General features: G+C 40.3%; 1 protein-coding gene across 1 annotated transcript in view; it reads left to right on the top strand.

The window, feature by feature from the left end:
• C2CD3 (C2 domain containing 3 centriole elongation regulator) overlaps window positions 1-20024 on the top strand; it is a 2415762-nt gene that overhangs the window by 1013336 nt on the left and 1382402 nt on the right. Inside the window, exon 17 of the mRNA XM_044072855.1 lies at window positions 11359-11871. Coding sequence (XP_043928790.1) covers window positions 11359-11871 — 513 coding nt within the window. The remainder of the gene's footprint in view (window positions 1-11358; window positions 11872-20024) is intronic.

Genomic DNA, 20024 nt, shown 5'->3' with positions numbered 1-20024 from the left:
CAGAAAAATTAAGTATAACTACTCAGATGGAACATTATGGTGAGTACATAACTTCTTTTTATGTGAACATTGGGTTGTGTTCAGATGGGGAGGGTTGTTGTTTGGTAGGCATGGGGACAGAAATCACAGAGAAAAAAAATTTGCAGAATATAATTGTACCATTGTGTTAGGATTATATTTGTTTTTAAGATTATGGTTTTCTAGAAACGGAATATTGATTTTGCTTGGAGAAGCAATTTTTTTCTAATTTGACTGAGAGATTGAGTCTTTCAAAGTGTTTTGTATGTATGCTGTTTAAATGGTGCTTGAAAGATTGGTAAAGGAGATTTCTTCAAAAACAGTAACTACATACAGCTTGGTGGTTTTCAAGTCAGAAGATTCATCAGAAATGACTGTTGCCTTGAAACTTGTGTATTAAAATTAATAAAATATTTAAAAAAATAAATAAGTGACTGTTACCATTCGTAAATTTGGTCTCGTGGACGGTTGTAATGTTGTTCACCTTGTTTCCCCAAAACTGATGTGAAGTTCTGTCTTGCCTTCATTCTCACTGATGGGTTTGGAAGCGATCTTCGGCTCTGACTCGGCCAAATACTAAAGCTCGAGGTCTTCAAACAGCTTGTAGCCTACTCCCTATCCCAAGATGCAGTAGTGTTGCCCTCAGATCTCATTTGCCACTGCAACAGATTGGGTGTTTATCTCTGGCCAGTATTGTCAAATGTTTGATATTTGTCTGAACTAAAAATTTAATTCCTGTTTGTTGTTAGATTACAGTTAGCTAATTGAGACACTTGTCTCTTTTGTTAGTCTTTGTTAAGAGTGATTTTTCTCCCTTTCTTGAGGCAGTTTATTTGTTGCCTCTTTTTTCTATAAGTGAATTAGAATAGTTAGAGTTAGATTACATAATGTACTCCCTATCCTTTATATGTAGCCCGTTTTTTTATTAGGGCATTAATAATATATCTTTGCTATTATTTGCAAATACTTTTTATTCAACCCTGCGGTTTTTATTAGGGTTGTATAGTAGTTGTTGAACAGTTTGTTGTGTTTCATTGTTATTATAGATAGTCTGAGACCCTCCTTTATTAGGATTATTTCTTATATAGAGATTATCTGTGTGCTGTGTATTATATATATATATATATATATATATATATATATATATATATATATATATATATATATATATGTATATATGTATATATATATATATATATATATATATATGTCTAGGTTCATAGGTTGGTACTGGGCTATCTGCCCGAAGGCATATATTAGCCCAGCCACGTTGTGTGGTATTCACCACCCCTTTAGTAGTTCCCTAGACCCTTGTACTAGCAGCTAGTACCCTTGGCCCCTATGTAGTAGTGCTGTTGGTGTGATCTTTGTTACCCATCCACTCATCAAGGTTCCTCTTGAAGAGTGATAGTGAGGGGCTCTGTCTTATGTAGATCGGGACCCTGTTCCATAGTAAGGGAAGTCTCTGCGAAGGGAATCTATCCCTCCAGCATGTTCTATTCATTGTTGTGTTGAGGTTTATATCCCTAGAGCGTGTAGCTCGAGTAGATTTGGTTTTGCTAAGATGGAGCATGTTCAACAATTCTGGGTTGGACATGGCTCTGTACATTAGACAGAGATCGCCTCTGAGAAAGAGGTGTGCAACAGAGAACAGTCTTAGCTTTTTCAATCGTGCTGCATAGGGCAACTGTTTGAGGCCAGTAATCCTCTTGGTTAGGTACCTTTGTGGTCTCTCCAGCTGCTGGAGATGTCTAGCCAGGTACATTCCAATTGGTGCATTGTACTCAATAATGGGTCTGATGAGGGAAGAGTAGAGGGGGCACCATTAAATCCTTAGATCTTGATGCAAACCCTTTCGTGATCAGATGGGTCACACAGAAGGATTTTCTAACCACTTTGGCAACATGGTTATCAAAGGAAAGCTGACTATCTACTTGGGTCCCTAGATCCCTTATTTCTGCTTCAGATTTCAGGGGATTACCTCCTCTGTTGTAGTTTGCGGGTACTCTGTTTTTTCCAAAGGGGATTACTACGCATTTTTTTGCATTTAGCTTGAGACCATGGCTTTGACACCATGCATCAGTCTCATTTAGGCCCTTCTGGAGGATCTACATGTTGGCCGGAGACTCTTATAGCACCCAGTTTGCAGTCGTCCACAAACTTAGTCAGCCACAGCCCTTCCGTGCTTGCCTGTACTTCTGAGAAGTATATGCTAAACAGGAGGGGGCCCAGGACAGAGTCCTGAGGCACACCACTCGTTACTGGTCTGGATTCAGACATAGATCCCGCTACTCTTACTTTATGGGATCTGTCTGAGAGCCAGTTTGCGATCCATCTTGTGACGTAAGGGTTTATGCCCAGGCTGGTGAGCTTATCAATAATACCTGAATGGGGAATGGTGTCAAATGCTTTAGCAAGGTCATGGTAAGCCGTGTGTACCTCCTTTCCCTTATCTATAGCCTGAGTAACTGTCTCAAAGAAATCTACCAGGTTCAGGAGGCATGATTTGTCCTTGATGAAGCTGAACTGTGTGGGGTCCAGCGACTGGAGGTTCCCAATCTCTCCGTTTATGAGTTCCATAATGATTCGCTCCATAGCCTTACAGATCAGACTGGTCAGGCTTATTGGTCGGTAGTTCCCAGGGTTAGTTGTGGCCCCACCCTTGTGTAGCGGGACCACCATTGCCATGCGCCATTCTATGGGCACATATCCTGTGGAGAGGCCGAGACTGAACAGGGTATTAAGATGCGGGGTTGATTCCTTTTGGAGCTCACGTATGACACAGCCTGGGACACCATCTGGTCCCATGGAGGCAGTGTTTTTAGCTTTAGATAGAGCCTTGTTAACTAACGTATCGGTAATAATTGGACTTACACAATCCCCTAGAATGGTAATAGGCCCTGTAGGTGGTGAGGGGGGGGGGGGGATTTGCACTGAACCTGTCAGCCAAGATGTTGGCAATGTCAGAAGAGTCAGTGTATTTTGTTCCATTTTGTACTAGCTCAGAACAGACCTGAGCGTTGCCATTTAGTTTTTTGATGTAGCCATAGAAGGCCTTATGGTTATCCTTGGCAACTTTCTTTTCAAAATTAGCTTTAGTTGACTTGATGAGGGCCCTCAATTTCTTACTAATGCTAATCAGGGATGATTTTACTACTTGAGATTTGGCCTTTTTTTGTATAAGTCTCCTTATTTTATTGTAAAGTTTGCTTATGGCCGGGGTCCACCAGACTGGTTTCTTCTTGCTTGAGGAAGGAGTCTTGGTTTTATTTGGGATAGCACAGTCCATGCAATCCTGAAGATGCCTTGGTGTAGGATTCCGCATCCTGGATATCATTATCCTTCTGCAAGGGAATAGTGAAGCTTTCCACTTTGGATGCAAGTAGTTTGAAGTTTGCTTTGGAAAGGTTTTTGACTATGTTTTTTTGACTGGGGGAGGTGGAGCGGTGAGGATGTCTAGGTTTATCAGTTTGTGGTCGGATCTGACCAAGGAGGGGGTGATAACGGGTGTGGTACAATGGGCTCCCATATTTGTGATGATTAAATCCAATATGTTGTCCCCTCTAGTGGGGGGAACATATTAGTTGTTTAAGGGCATTTGAATTTATAAATTCTATGAATCGCTGAGCATAGGAGTTGGAACATTGGTAGTTCATCCAGTCTATACCAGGGTAGTTGAAATCACCCAAGATTATGGTGTTCGGTAGGACCTTTATATTTTCCAATGTCTCAAGGAATGCAGGGTGAGCATCTTGGGACATGGTGGGTGATCTATAACCGGCTACGACTTGAAATGTGGTTTTGCCTGCTGATAGTTGCGCATGGATGATCTCTGCGGCATCATGCTGCGCTACTAACCTGGAGATATGGGCATCCTTGAGGAATATGGATACACCTCTGCCCTTTGTACTGCGATCCTGTAACTGAGGCAGGAAGGTATGATATGAATTGTAACCTGCCAGTGCTGGGGTGCTCTCTTGAGCCTTGAACCAGGTTTCCATCACTGCACAAACATTGATTTTCTCCATGCTGAGGAGAGCCTCGAGTGTGTGCATTTTGAGGTTGAGACTTCTGGCGTTGAGTAGCATTACCCTTAGTTTTTGGTTACCTGTGCTGGTTACGGTGATTGGTTTGTCCTTTGAGCCTTGCCTAAAAAAGGCACTATGGGGACGGCAAGAGCCTTGGCCAGTATTCGAAAACCTAGGGGGTGACAGGTGCAGCCCATCTCTGGCAAAACAGCGAGGCTGGTCTATCATGTTATACCAGGCAGCAGACAGACACTGGATCCCCCTTAGAATGACACCAGAAGCTTAGCCAATTGTTGAAATTGATCATTTTGTCTTTGCATTGTATTGTGTGTATATATATATATATATATATATATATATATATATATATATATATATATATATATATATACACATACATATATACATATATATATGTATATATATAGAACTGCCTTGGGTAATTTTCAGTTGACAGAGTTATGTCTGAGAAAATTAAGTCTGGGTTTAAAAAATGTCAGAAATGCGGACAGAAGATGTCAGTTACAGATGGCCATACAAATTATGTTTATTGTTTAGGTGAGCTTCACCTTCAGGAAAATTGGGCCATCTGTCACTCTTTTTGCTCTTGCGTTCAGAGTAAACTGATAGCAAGAGGTCTTTTGAAATCTTCTTTTCATACAAATTATGTTTATTGTTTAGGTGAGCTTCACCTACAGGAAAATTGTGCCATCTGTCACTCTTTTAGCTCTTGCATTCAGAGTAAACTGATAACAAGAGGTCTTTTGAAATCCTCTTTTCAAGAAGCCTTAGACAAGGGCAAGCCTACTAAATCTCCAAAAACTGTGTCTACAAGCTGTTTGTCGAAGTCGGTGCAGAGAAAGGGCTCATCGACTTCAAAAGCAACTAAATCTAGCCAGACTGTCACCTCGGCGCCTAAACTTATGGAGCCGGAGGTAATTGTAGTCAGTGGGAGCCAGTCCACAGCCTTGGAGCTGGTATTTCCCACTTTAAAGTCTCCTATTCTCCAGTCTGAGACATCGTCCATTGCTTGTCGGTCTTCAAGACTATCGGATAAGGATGTGGATCGAGTCATACAGAGACTTCTACAGTCACAGGCACTAGCCAAAATTCTGTCGGGTCTGACCCTTAGGGCTTCGGAACCAACCCAAACGCAACCCGTTTTTTTCGATTCCTCCTTTAATTTGACTTGAAGATTCGGAGCCGGAGTATTTGGAACCGATGATTGTGGAAACGTCGGAGCCGACACCCATTGGGCTTTCGGTTCCAACTACTCTGACCTCTTCAGTTCCCACCGTAGAGTCTAGGAGCCGACACTCACCGGTCAGGTCTGGAGAGGATAGTCGTACTGATTTTTCGGTGCAGACTTTGCCTCTCAGGGCCTTGGCTCAGGAGAGCTCGGCATCTTCCTCGGGCTTGGAGCCCATAGTTTTGGTGCCACAGAGACTGCCTGTTTCTATGGATCCAGGTGTGTCTCTGGACCGGAGCCACGGGGCTCTTGATGCCATGAGGAGAGCGTTATTCCCTCGGCACCCATGTCATCGGTACCACCAGTCTCCTCCCCTAAAGTTCTTGTGTCTGTCTCTGCTTTACTGATCCCTCAAAAACGTAGAGACCCAGAGTCTCAGGTCCCCCCATCGGGTGAGCCCTGTTCTTCCGGGACCTCCCTAGAAGCTCCCTCTGAGGAGGTTCCCAGGAAGAGAACTTGCAAGAGGAAGCATCAGGATTCCCCACAGGAATCCATCACATCAGATACTGACTTAGATGAGTCAGAAGGGTCACTATGGTCCTCCTCTGAAGATATCTCTTTTGGGGATATCTTAGAAATCCTAAAACAGAGGGGTGGCTGTAATCCCTTTAACTCTACTGATGATGAGTTAGAACTCCTGAAGGCTTTCATGTCTCAACCCTCCACATCTTGAGTGACTCCACCTTTCGATGAGTTGATGAACCTCCTCTCTCAAAAGATGTGAGAGTCACGTGATACCATAGAACCAGTCTCTCAGAGGCCAAATAAATTTATTATGTCACCTCAGGACAAGGCTTTCCTTACCAAAGGAGTACCCGTTGATGCTATGGTGGTGACGTCGGCCACTAAGAAGGAGCTATTTGAGACCTCTACATCTGTTCATCCTCCTAATAGAGATTCTAGGATCATAGACAGATACGGAAAGCTCATGTTTAGTTCAGCGGCCTTTACTCTTCGATCCCTGAACTATCTCACACATTTCACCAGACTACACAGAGATCTCCTTCAGGAGTTAGGAGATGCTCTTCAGGGTGTGGTAGCTGTGGGGGTCTCAGATAAGGTAACCTCCCAGCTTGCTGCCCTAAATTCCCTTATAAACTCTTCCATGCCTCTGATTTCATATGCAGCGGATGGAACGAGTCGGGCAGCGGGTACAGGAATTGCTTTTAGGAGGCACTCCTGGATGCTCTAGTGTTCCTTTGTGGAGCCCTACAAGTCATCCTTTGTAAACACCCCCTTTGATGGTTCATTAACTTTTGGATCGAAAGTGAAGGAAACGCTTACCAGGTGTGAGCAAGATAGAAAGACATGTCTGCCTTAGGAGTCTGTTTTTCCACTCCTACCAGACCTTATCCTGAAGGTCGGAAAAGTGGAAAAATGTGGTTCCATAAAGCCCAAGGAGCTATCTTTGACACACTTGGTGAAACCCCCTCTAGAGGCAGAGAATGGGGCAATAATGGGAGACGTCATCCACGTGTTAGAGAGGACCCGCAGAACCAGGGTGATAGGGATCAGTTCTTTGGCAAGCCTTACCAGCGCTCCTGAAAGGAGGCCTACCTGTCCATCTCTGGAGGCAGTTGGGGGACGCTTATCTTTGTACCCAGACACCTGGCTAAAAATTACAAAAGATTGGTGGGTACAAAGCATAATATCCAGTGTGTACACTATTCCCTTTACTACCTCTCCAGCTCCTGTGAAAAAAATGTCAGATGTTCCACCCAGTCGCAAGGAACAGGCAACCATAGAGATTACAAGGTTGCTAGAAAAACAGTCATCCAACCAGTCCCTGCAGATCAGAGAGGATCCGAAACTTAGTCATGTTTCTTTTTAGTTCCAAAGAAAATGGGACTGAAGAACAATTTTGGATCTCAGCAGGTTGAACAAATCTGTCAAGAAAACTAAGTTTTGGATGGTCACACTACAGTCTATACTTCCTTTTCTAGGAAACGACAATTGGATGTACTCAATAGATCTCCGGGATGCATACTACCATATAAAGATGGCAACATCCAGGGATCATTTGCGCTTTAGGCAGGGAGCCAATCATTTTCATTTTTGGGCTCTGCCCTTTGGTCTCACTACAGCCCCCAGAATGTTCACCAAATGCATGGCAGTAGTCACGGCTCACCTGAGGCCTTTAGGATTCCAGGTGTTTCCATATTTAGATGACTGGCTCCTCACCGCCACCACCAAGCATCAACTCATACACGCAAGCGAGGCAACGTTAGATCTTTGCAGTCATTTGGGGATAACTATAAACTGGAGCAAGTCTGCTTTACAGTCATCCAGATGTACCATTTTTATCGGAGCAGATCTCAACAGTTTCCTTGACCATAAAATTTCGAATGGAAAAAGTGGTGAGTCTTCGACAACAAATTCTGAATCTCATCCCCATATAGAGCCCCAGCTTCAGTTGTGCTCAAATTACTAGGGACCATGGCAGCAGCCATCATTGCCATTCCGATAGGACAAATGCACATGCGGATACTGCAATGGCTGGTTTTCACACAATGGTCTTATCAGGAATTTCTAATGTCTCGTCACATCATAATAGCAAAGTCATGCAAGAAGGATCTTCTTTGGTGGCTGACCTCTCAAGTGACAATAGAACACCCCTTTGTTCTTTCAACCCCAGTTGCCACAGACCACGGACGCCTCCCTGATTGGGGGGGGGGGGATTTTCAGGGAAGGACAGCCGAAGGCACATGGGAGAATCATGAGGCTCATCTGAATATCAGTGTCCTAGGATGAGAGCGGTACTTCTAGCGTTGCAGTCCTTTCAAAACTTTCTACCCCTAGGGACTATTGCAGTACAGACGGACAGCATGTCAGTGGTCTGGTACATGAACAGGGAGGAACCAGATCATACCCCTTATGTCGAGAGGCCTTGAGGGTATGGCAATGGGCAGTTTCCACCAAGCACTTTCTGATAGCAATACACATTCTGGGGAGGTCCAATGTAATAGCGGACAAATTGAGCAGAGCAGTACTGTCTCCTCAAGAGTGGTCCCTGAAAGAAGATAGTGGAAAGGATATTCCGCAGATGGGGCCAGCCTTGCTGTGACCTCTTTGCAACCCCCGCCAACACCAAATGCAGCAGCTACTTTGCTCTGATCCCTAACTCGGGAGATGCCCCAAGGGATGCACTTGTGCACAGTTGGCCCCTGGGACTCCTTTATGTTTTTCCCCCCATTTCCTCTGATACCCAAATTCTTACAGAAAGCCAGCACTCTGGTAAGGACCATTATTTTGATAGCCCCTTACTGGCCTCGTCAAATTTGGTTACCCTTTCTGGAGCCTCATCTTCTGGAAGAACCATGGATCCTGGACCCAGTTCCAGATCTTCTGATACATTCATCAGGGGTTCTTCATCCTGCAATTCATACCCTAAAATTGGCAGCTTGGGTGCTCCAATTCCACGAATAGCCAGGTTCCACAAGTTATCACCTGCAGCACAGAACATCCTAATTTCTTTTCTTAAGTCTTCTACTAGGAAACTATACCTTAGCAAGTGGAAAAGATTTTCTATTTGGGCATCAAATAATAATGTTGATCCGTATATAGTTTTGATTTATTCCATTCTAGAGTTTCTGACTAAATTGTTTCACGGAGGAGCAGCTGCAGCAACCCTTAGAGTTCAATTGGCAGCAATCTCTAATTTTCATATTGGTGATTGACAGACTCCCATCATGTTACATAGACTTTCTAAAGCATTTCATAAGGGTACTATTCACTTGAGACCACCTATTAGAACCCCATCTGCTCCATGGAATCTTAATTTTGTGTTCTCACTGATCATTTTACCCCCCTTTGAACCTGCATCATCCTGTGATGTGAAATACCCATCATGGAAGACCATTTTCCTAGTAGCTATTACTTCCGCTCGAAGAATTTCAGAACTACATGCCTTGTCCATTGAAGTCCCATATTTGATTTTTCATAATGATAGAGTAACTCTGAGAAAAAATCCTTCATTCCTACCTATGGTTTGTTCTGAAACAAATCTCAACCAGACTGTAGAATTACCTGTGTTTTTTCCCAAATATACAAACAAAATAGAACACGTTGCATGAACTCGATGTCCATAGGCAACTTCGATTCTGTCTAGACAGTACTAAGGACTTCAGAAAATCGGGCCAACGTTTTGTCTCCTTTACAGATTCAAAGAAGAGAACTCCTGTGGTTAAAACCACGTTATCAACATGGTTATCTGACTGTATTGCTTTCACATAACAGCTCTTCGCAGATGACATTAAATCATAAAGTCAAGGCTCACTCAACCAGGGCAATTTCCACTTCTTCAGCCTTTATGGCACGGCTGCCTATAGATTCTATTTGTGCAGCAGCCACATGGTCCTCACCTCATACCTTTATCACTCATTACAAATTGGATAAGGCCTCCAGGGACATGGCCTCCTTTGGTTCTATGGTTCTGAGGAATATACTCCCATGAGCCACCCAAGGAGGTAACACTTACCCATCAGTGAGAATGAAGGCGAGATAGAACAACTTCACATTAAGAAGTTATGTACTTACCATAACATTCCATGTGAGTTGTTCATCTCACCTTCATTCTTACGTCCCACCCACCAATCCCCTTCCTTTAAAGTCTTGAGGGCCGAGAAGTTTCAACAAGTCTTAGTGATATTTTGTCCTTGTATGGTATTCTTATTTCAATGCCTGTAGTCTTTAGTTATCAATATGATTGGATAAACAAGATCTGAGGGAAGCACAATTGCATCATGGGATAAGGAGTAGGCCACAAGTTGTTTGAAGACCTCGAGCTTTAGCATTTGGCCGAGCCAGAGCTGAGGATCGGCTCCGAACCCATCAGTGAGAATGAAGGCGAGATGAACAACTCACATGGAATGTGACCATTGTACATAACTTCTTATTGATTGACATTTGTTAACTGGGATAGTCCATCTGAGCAAAAGCCCTTTTTCAGTGGAGGCCCGGGGAGAAAAGCTCCACAGTACAAGTAAGCAAGAAAAATTTACAAAAATTGAAGTTTAATACAATATGCAAAAAAACATTTAAGTAAATGTAAATAAAGCTCCACAGTACAATATAGTAAGAGACATTATAACACTGAAGAAAAGAACATAGCAAAGAAGTATACAGTCAGACATTTGAATGAATTTACATACTGCAATAAGTGCAAACTTTAGCAGCACATTTACTGTCTTGGTGCATGTTGTTAACATATTAGTGCCATACCACACCAATTGCACTGACTTACTTGATTTTATATAATAATCAAAATCTTGGTGTTAGTTTTCTTGTCTTGAATGCGTTACAGGAAAATAAAAAGGCAAGAGGTCACTGGGACCATAAAATTCCTAGCTACATGTACCTTTTAATAGACTCACAAGTTCTTATCGCCCTCTTAATCTGAGTGAATTTGTTTCCCATTGCCCAACTCTGCCATTGCATTCTGCCCCTCGGGGGCTCGTAGTTCCTTATGTGTGGTTGGAAACACTCAAGTATGTTTTTATGCTATTTGGAATGTTTTTTCTTGGCCTGATTTAAAAGCTCCGTAAAACATGCTTGTTGTTTTCCAACAGTTAATTCCAAAATGGGTACATCTTTTATTGATGGTAGTGTGTTATTTTTATTGTTTGTTTTATCTTTATTATTTTGTCATTGTTCAGTTGCTTAGAAAATTATGTACTTTATCAAGTTAAATGGCTAGCTTAGTCATTTGCGAATCTACATAGACATTTAGCTTTTTTGTCTGCCTTGTAATTCATTCAAATATGTTGTTGAACTGTTGTGTCCTGGTTGAATGTCGAGTGTAAATTACTGATCAGGGTACTGTGGAGGGTATAGCACGTCATTGTCATCCTCAGCAATTGCCTATTTTTTCCTGAGCTGTAATGACATATTTGTGAGATTACATTTATTTTAACCAGTAACATAACCACCAGCAGCTCATATTTTTTTTGTTTTCTTTTAAATGAAGGTTTAAAATATTCAGTTTCTTCTTTTGCTGCTGTTTCAATGAATTGGAAGTCTTCACTAAGAGAAGTAATTATTTTACTTGTTTTTTAAATTCAACAGGTGTCTGTAGAGCTTGCTGTGGACAGTAAAGATTTTAGTAGTAACAATGATAAATCAACTATAGCCCGGAAATCCTCCTCGTATGCCAATACAAGCCCAGGACGGGCTGTATGTCATCCTGAACAAAGCTGTGTTGACCAAGGAAGAGCCAGCCCACAGATGGTTTATGTCGAAAAACACCCAAAGGAGGTGGACGAGGCAGAGGCTGGTTGGCCTTCAATTAATAAGGAATGGACAGGAGCAAGTATAGCAAGGCAACCACAGCCCACATCTGTGCCCATTTCTGACCATTTATTGCCACACATGAATACCACGGCAGAGGAGGAGGAGGCGGGAGGAATTTTACTTCATGTGCTTTTAATAGTTTCAGAAGGAAGGGAGTTGGTTACACGAGAGGGTGGAATGAAGGACCCATGTAATGCCTATCTAAACTTTAAACTGTTCAGTACAGATGAAGCCACTCGATCACCTGTTTCATGGGGCAGCAGCCACCCAAACTTCAACTTCTCACAGGTAAACTCTTACATGCATTTTGAAGTAATCTTCACTGAACTATGTAAATATGCAATTCTCACAGGTAAACTCTTACGTGCATTTTGAAATAGTCTTCACTGAACTATGTAAATATGCAATTCTCACAGGTAAACTCTTACGTGCATTTTGAAATAGTCTTCACTGAACTATGTAAATATGCAATTCTCACAGGTAAACTCTTACGTGCATTTTGAAATAGTCTTCACTGAACTATGTAAATACGCAAGCATTGGTTTTCAAAGTGGGTCATCTCATTTGTGTCACATTTCATTTAATTTCATTTTAAACTTGATCCAGTATGCTCAGCTTTGTTTCCCACTGAGTACTAAACAGTTGCTCTAGAATTGAACATCTCCAAACTGGATGTTCATAAAACATTTCTGTTAAACAGACCAAAAAACACTTGGCCACAGGGTAAGGATCCACAAACAATCTCCACTCAGTAGTAGTAAAACACTTCTTTAATAAAATTCCACCTCCAAATAATAAGAGCACAATAAAAACACAATAGAGTTAAGCGCTTTCACCCAGTCCAAATACCAGGCTTCCTCAGAACTCTTAACAATGTAATTAATCCCTTTAAATAGGATAAATTACAACATGTGACAACCCTTCCCCACCAAACAAAATTTTAAACATATACGTCCCTGTTTTATACAGGTAAGACGTGGTCCACTTATTTAAAAACATTAGAAGTCAATAAATCGTAGTAACAAGAAATAACTTTGCAACCACAAAGTGCAAATGAATTTATGTGTATGTATACATAAACTATATAATTTCTACACCACAAAACAATCAACACTCATAGTAGTTACAGTTCACATTACCAGTCATAATCTGGCAGCTCTTAATTTTAAAACACTGCCTATGTTAATGTTATCGTTTACTCCCGGGGCTTTTCCAGCATCTAATTTGAGTTGCCAAAGCAACTCCCTATATTCCAATTTGGATCCCCAACTACCACCCCGGGGGTCTATACAAACCTGCTCCAATACAAAAAACTTTATGTCTATGTTTTTACAAGTTTGAGAATGTTTGTAAAAGGCATTTGTTTCCTTCCCTCTACTGACTTCATACATATGTTCATAAACCCTCCTATTTAAATGCCTTTCTGTTTTTCCTACATAAAAACATGAACATTGCATACACATGCCCAAATAAACTACCCCCTTGGTCTTACAATTGAAATATTGGGAGGATTGAATATTACATTTCCTAGACAGAACAAATAGAGAACCTTGATTAAGCATATAATAACATTGATGACAAGCCCCACATTTGTAAGTGCCTTTCTTTATCCTACCCTGTCCACGTGACAATCCTGCCCTTCTCTCCATGCATTCCTTGAGATTCATATCTCTCTTCCTAATAAAATGGGGCTGAATGGGGAAATAATCAGAAATTTCTTCGTTCAACTTTAATACAGGCCAGTATTTAATAATAATCCTTTCTGCTTCGGACGAAGTCCCCAAAAAAGTATGCACAAAGGCACCTTCCTTAGTAACAGTTTTTGAAGAACATTTGTCCAACTCACAAGTTCCACACCCTAATAAAGGAAAACATTTTTTTGTTTCTGTTCTCAATAACTTCCTTAACTATATTAACAGCCTGAACTTTGATACCCATATTGACAACACACTTAAAACCATTAACAAGAAAATAGGCTCTCTTTACAGAATCAAACCTTTCCTCACTCCAGAATCTAGAACAACTATCGCCCTCTCCCACCTGATCTCACCCCTTCTCTATGCCTCTCCCATATTTACCAACTTATCAAAAAAGAATCTATCAAAACGAGAAATCTCCTACCACAACATAGTCAGATTTGCCACAGGAAACCCCTACAGAACCCACCACTGTACCAATTTAAAACAACTAGGCTGGCTGGAATATCAACAGCAACTAAAAATTAACCAGCTTAGCTTAGCCCATCAAATTCTTTATCATCCTGACAAAACACCTATACTTTCCAGTCTAATTCAACCATAGCACAACCTAAAGTCCCTGAGATCTGCACACAAACTTCTGATAAACACTGTCAAGTCAAACAACAAGGCCGGAGACTGTCTTTTCTCAAACACTGTTGGAAAATATTTGAACCTGCTTCCCTCTGAACTCTCATCTATTCCCTCAAAGTCTCCCTTTAAAAAGAAACTCAAGCTTTACCTCAAAACACAATGGCTGTGCCCCTGTACTAATCCTGACTAACTTTACTTCTTGTCAGCTGACTTACTTCACCCCTGACTAAGTTTCACTTTCTTTTCATCTATTTTTCCTCTATCCCTCTCTCTGTACATGTTTATTGTATACTTCATGTTTGTCATGTTCTACAATACTTTGTTCACTCCATCACTTTTGTACCACTTGTTTATTTTTTTCAAAAATGCTATTTAGCCTATTATTATGTTATTATATTTGTATGTAGTTCTTAATAGTTTTTACTTAGTATCATTAAAATTATATAAGCGGAGCTTATCTCCCCGGGCCTCTACTGAAAATGGACATATATCCAGCTAGACTAGCCCGGTCAACAAATGTAAAATAAAATAAAATAAATAAAATAAATATTTCCAATAAACTCTAAAAAGAGCGTCGTAATAAAATCCACTTCTTTCAAAAATTCCTCCCTCATGCTTATCATTCTCGAAGCCCTAATCATCTGGCCTTTCACTATTCCCCTTTTTTGAAAAAAAGGGTGTCCACTGTCAAAATGCAAATATGTATTTGATAATGTCTTTTTCCTAAAAATTTTTGACTAAAAACAATTGTTCTCATAATCTTTGTACAGTGTGACATCCAAATAATCCAAACTATCTTCCCTCATGTTCATAGTGAAATTAAGAAATTCGGTGGATTCATTAATGTAACTAAAAAACTCTTAATTTTTCTTTTGAGCCTTTCCACAACAAACAGATGTCATCTAAAAATCTAGTGTACTTAATGGTGTGGTTTGTCCACTCGGTTTGTAATATGAATTTTCATTCCCAAAAATATAATACACAATTGGCGTATAACGGGGCACAAGATGCCCCCATAGCAACACCCTTCTTTTGATGGTAATATTCTCCATTAAAATATAAGAAATTGTTTCTAATAACAGTTTCAGTGAATTCAATTATTAAGTTAACAGTATTGTTGTCCAAACCAGATTCAGTAGTAAATAGTTCAGAGAACCATTCCAAACCCTTCTCATGGGGAATACTCTGGAACAGTTCAACAACAATCGTAACCGTAAGCAAATCCCTGCCCAGTAGTTCTTTCTTTATCCCCTTCAAGAACTCCCACGAGTCCTTACAGGTATGCTGTATTGAACCTGTAAAATGTTTGACTTTCGAATCTACATAAATAGCCAAAGGTTCAGTAATACCACCTGCACCTGCCACTATAGGTCTGAATTTAATACTGTCTATCCCTTTGTGTCTTAGGGATACCAAAAATTGTAGGTATTTTTGGTTTGTCCACATATAAAAAAATTGTATAACTTTTCATTTATACTCCCTTGCATTAAATGATCTAACGAATAATATTTAATCTTGGCGTAAGCTATGTTAATCTCATTTCGAGAAACTAATTCATAATGATCTGTGTCGTGTAAAATGTTATACATATACATGTCATAATCAACATTGTACATTAAAACCACACCACCCCCCTTGTCCGGTTTCATTTCCCTACACTTTTGTTCATTTAAATACAATAGGTCTTTTTTATCAGCCTCAGAAAAATTACCACTCTTACCTCCCTTGTAGTCCAATTGCCTAATTTCCTTCTCAACAAGTTCTTCAAATATTTTCAAAAATGGATGGATAGGGGGATTAAAAGTACTCGCCCTAGATAAGTCCCGTTTGGGCTGTTCCTGACCTTTGAATATTATTTTGAAATTCAACTGTCTAATAAAAAGCTTAAGGTCAATAATTGTATTTACCAATATCCCTGGACGTGAGGGAACAAAATGAAACCCTTTCATAAAAAGGTTAAAATATTCATCAGAAACATTGATGTCCATGAAGTTAAATATGGTAAAATTCCCTTTTTTACAAACCCTGTTCTGTTGTTCATACTCCTCTCTTATTCGCTTTGGCAACTCAAATTAGATGCTGGAAAAGCCCCGGGACTAAACGATAACATTAACATAGGCAGTGTTTTAAAATTAAGAGCTGCCAGATTATGATTTGTAATGGGAACTGTAACTATTATGAGCGTTGATTGTTTTTTGGTGTAGAAATTATATACTTTATGCATACATACACATAAATTCATTCGCACTTTGTGGTTGCGAAGTCATTTCTTGTTACTACGATTTATTGACTTTCAATGTTTTTAAATAAGTGGACCAGGTCTTACCTGTATAAAACAGGGACGTATGTGTTTAAAAAATTTGTTTGGTGGGGAAGGGCTGTCACATGTTGTAATTTATGCTATTTAAAGGGATTAATTACATTGTTAAGAGTTCTGAGGAAGCCTGGTATTTGGACTGGGTGAAAGCTCTTAACTCTATTGTGTTTTCATTGTGCTCTTATCGTTTGTAGGTGGAATTTTATTAAAGAAGTGTTTTACTACTACTGAGTGGAGATCGTTTGTGGATCCTTATCCTGTGGCCAAGTGTTTTTTTTTTGGTTTGTTTTTTCTTTTCACCTTGGTATTTCTTTTAAACAAAATGAATGCAGCTTAGTTGATCGTATTTAATCTGTTTTAGTTAGTTTTCACAAATGCTGCTTTCATACACTACACTGTTTTACCAGTTTATGGTTTTAGTGTACACTGTTATAGTCTGCTGTGGTAAATGATATGCCAGGCATTCTAAATGTACATTAATTTAAGGTGTTGCTTATTTTTTTTTTCTGTTCTATGCGCCTGAAAACTTCTTAAGTTATGAAACTGTAACGTTAGTGCTTTCCATATAGCAGAAAATAATACATCCGGCTAATTCATAAAGTTGTTGAAACATTTCTTCATTCAGTCAGGAAAACGTGTTACTGTTAACTAGATCATCATCATCATCATCTTAACTGCTTGTCCTGTGAGGGTTGTGATTGTAGTTGGTGAGGGTTGTGACTGTAGCAATCTGATCAGGTTAGACTGGACCTTCCTGTCACCAGTAGCAGTTTTCTTCTTATGACGTGAGATCCGTAGGTGTTCCCTGGCTGTCTGAGAGACATAATCCCTCCTGCATTTGTTTGTGACCTACCCAGGGCCCTCCTCCCAGTAGGTGTGCCTAGTAACCTCCAAAGTGAGGGCTCCCACATGACATCCTGTCAAGACACCCAGACCATCTCAGCTGATTACACTTAACACAAAGGAGTACTGTCGGTCTTCTGAGGTCCCCTCGATTGATGGACTCTTCACTCTGTCATGGAGAAAAATCCAAACCACCCCACGAAGGAACCACTTTTCAGTCAGGACCTGAAGTTCACAACTGTAGGTGGGAATGTGGATATAGGCTGACCTATAAAGTAAGAATGTTGTTCTGTGAATTCACTGACACTGATGCTGGTCACCATCGCATGTTGTCAGTGAAAGAATGCGAACGGTCTTAGCCAATATATTTAGTGGACTAATGTCTGACGTGCAGCAGTTGCATAGTGAAAATAAAGTAGTGGGGGCACCCTTTCTTTTCATTTGGGGTTTATACACATCATTGTCAACTGTATCATGGTGTAATTTGTATTTATTTATTTTTGGAAACCAAAGAATTAGGTACCCCTTTTTATTACTTAATATATACAACACAAACACCCTTAATTGTAGCTGTCACTCTCTCATTTAGTGCTTTGTCTACTAAATTTCATGCTGTGTATACGTTTTTAATGGTAAATAATTTATGGCACATACACTGCTATCTTACAGTCATTAGTTTTATGCTGGTATGGAAATAGATACTGGTATTGCATTACCAACAAATCAGCATCTGTCAATTTTACAGTCATTAGTTTTATTCTGGTATGGAAATAGATACAGGGCATTACCAACAAATCAGCATCTGCCAATTGCATCCACTGACACCTTTTGCCCGAGGCAGCTGCCTCCCTTGTCTCACCCTAGCTACGCTTCTTATTACTTATAGAGTATTGCAAGATAACAATCAGAGGACGTTAGAAAGGATTGGAAAGAGAGAATGGATAGACATTCTACAAAAGAACAGTGTGAGGACATCTGTATGGCTTCCAAGTATACAGTAGTGCCCAGAAGGTTTAGAACTTTTGTTGGAAGTGTGTGTGTGTGTGTGTGTGTGTGTGTGTGTGTGTGTGTGTGTGCGCGCACATGTGTAGGTGTTTTTATATTCTAAAGTAGACTGCAGATATTTTTTTCTTGGACAGATAGCAAATCCTGGGGTGTTATGGGACAGAGATAAGTAACTGAGAAAATTTTTTTTTGAATGTAATGAGCGGGCATATTTTAAAAATTCCCTGCAGAGTCCTTTAACAGAAATGTTGGGGGAGCAAATGGTTGTAAATAAAGACATTATGCTTAAGAGCTGAGGTTTAGGATCTGAATTGCGTAGACATAAGGGTTTAAAATTTTTAATGCTATTGACTGCAAAAAAGCAGTTACTACAAAATGGAAATCAAAATCTAAGCCAATTTTAACTGATATAGTGCACATATGTAAAGGAGGAAAAAAGAAGTGGATGTTGGACCTTTAGAGAAGGGAAGCAAATATTAAGTAGAAATGGAATTTGAGAGGACAGTACAAGTAGAGTAATGATCAGAAAGGAAAGTTTAAGGGATGGCAGGAGTTGAGCAAATTTGTCTAATGTTGTAGCGAATGGTAATTACTGAAAAGAACATAATGGGTGAGCATGAGAAATGTTTGCTACAGTTTGTATTCTTTTCAGTTATTGTGTGTGTACCTTTGTCATTGTCTGCAATGTAAGAATGTAATAAATGTGTTTAAAAAAAGGCATAGTTCAGTCTTGCATTCAGAAGTTCCCCAGGGAGTGCCATTTGTCGGTTCTAATCAAGTGTTTTTCACAGAATATTTATAAATCTTTTGGGCAGAGTACTTAATTTTCTTTTCCACACGAGGAAGCTGCTGTTTCCTTAGATACACTCTTATTTCCACTAAATGGAGGGATTTCAGATCTCCTTCTTGCTACAGTTTCTCTTAGTTTCCTCTAGCTGTATCTCCACTTTGCCTTAGTTTCGGTTCATCAACCATTTAGGAATCTCTGGTCATACCAGATCAAGCCACAACTTACTGAAGTATACACCATCTACAGTCCAGCCATGGAGTGTGTTCCACTGCTGTGTTTTCTGCTTTTAGATAATTCTGTAAGTGATAGTTGAGATGATGTGGCTGACACAGAAGCATGCTCCTTATTCAGGGGACTATGTAATAGTTTCATCGGTTAGTGTACCTGCTTACACAATGTTTATGTTGACCCTGCAGATCCTAAGTGATACTTTTAACATTTTGTTAAACTCAGTTTTGGTACCTGTTCCTGCAAAACATCAATCAGTCCCTCATCTCCTATTCACCTGTTTGTTCCTGTGACCCTTGTGTCATCCTCTAGCGTTTATCATCATGGATGCTATCTGGAAGCACTCACTCTGTACTTCTGTGTATACAGATTACCTGTGTAAGTACTCAGCTGAAATGAAATTTCTCCTGAGTAGACATCTGAGAGTAAATAAATATGCGACTTCTTCAGTCCAACATAGACCCCATATGCAACTTCTTCAGTCCAACATAGATCCCATATGCGACTTCTTCAGTCCAACATAGACCCCATATGCGACTTCTTCAGTCCAACATAGACCCCATATGCGACTTCTTCAGTCCAACATAGACCCCATATGCGACTTCTTCAGTCCAACATAGACCCCATATGTGACTTCTTCAGTCCAACATAGACCCCAGAGACTGCAATACTCTGCTGTCAGACAAGAAACAGAAAGTTTTGATTAAGGTGGGAGTGACAAGAGTTTCCTGTGCCATAATGATGTTTCGTTCCCTCTGCTTTCCAGTTCAGTTTTCCAGATTCCACTCCTCTGTAGACAATCAGGTGAACTGTGAATGCCTCCTTCTCCTCTTATGGTAAAAATCCTATTGACTTGCTCTTCTGTGCATGTTCATTATATTGATCACTGCTGCAGTAGCCTTAGCTATGTGGGTTATATCCTGCCAAG

This window comes from Protopterus annectens, chromosome 5.part1 (assembly GCF_019279795.1).
Source record: "Protopterus annectens isolate FY-2018-M chromosome 5.part1, PAN1.0, whole genome shotgun sequence".
Lineage (NCBI taxonomy): Eukaryota > Metazoa > Chordata > Ceratodontiformes > Protopteridae > Protopterus > Protopterus annectens.
Note: the sequence above shows the minus strand (reverse complement) of the source record. Positions and strands in the feature narration are given on the sequence as shown.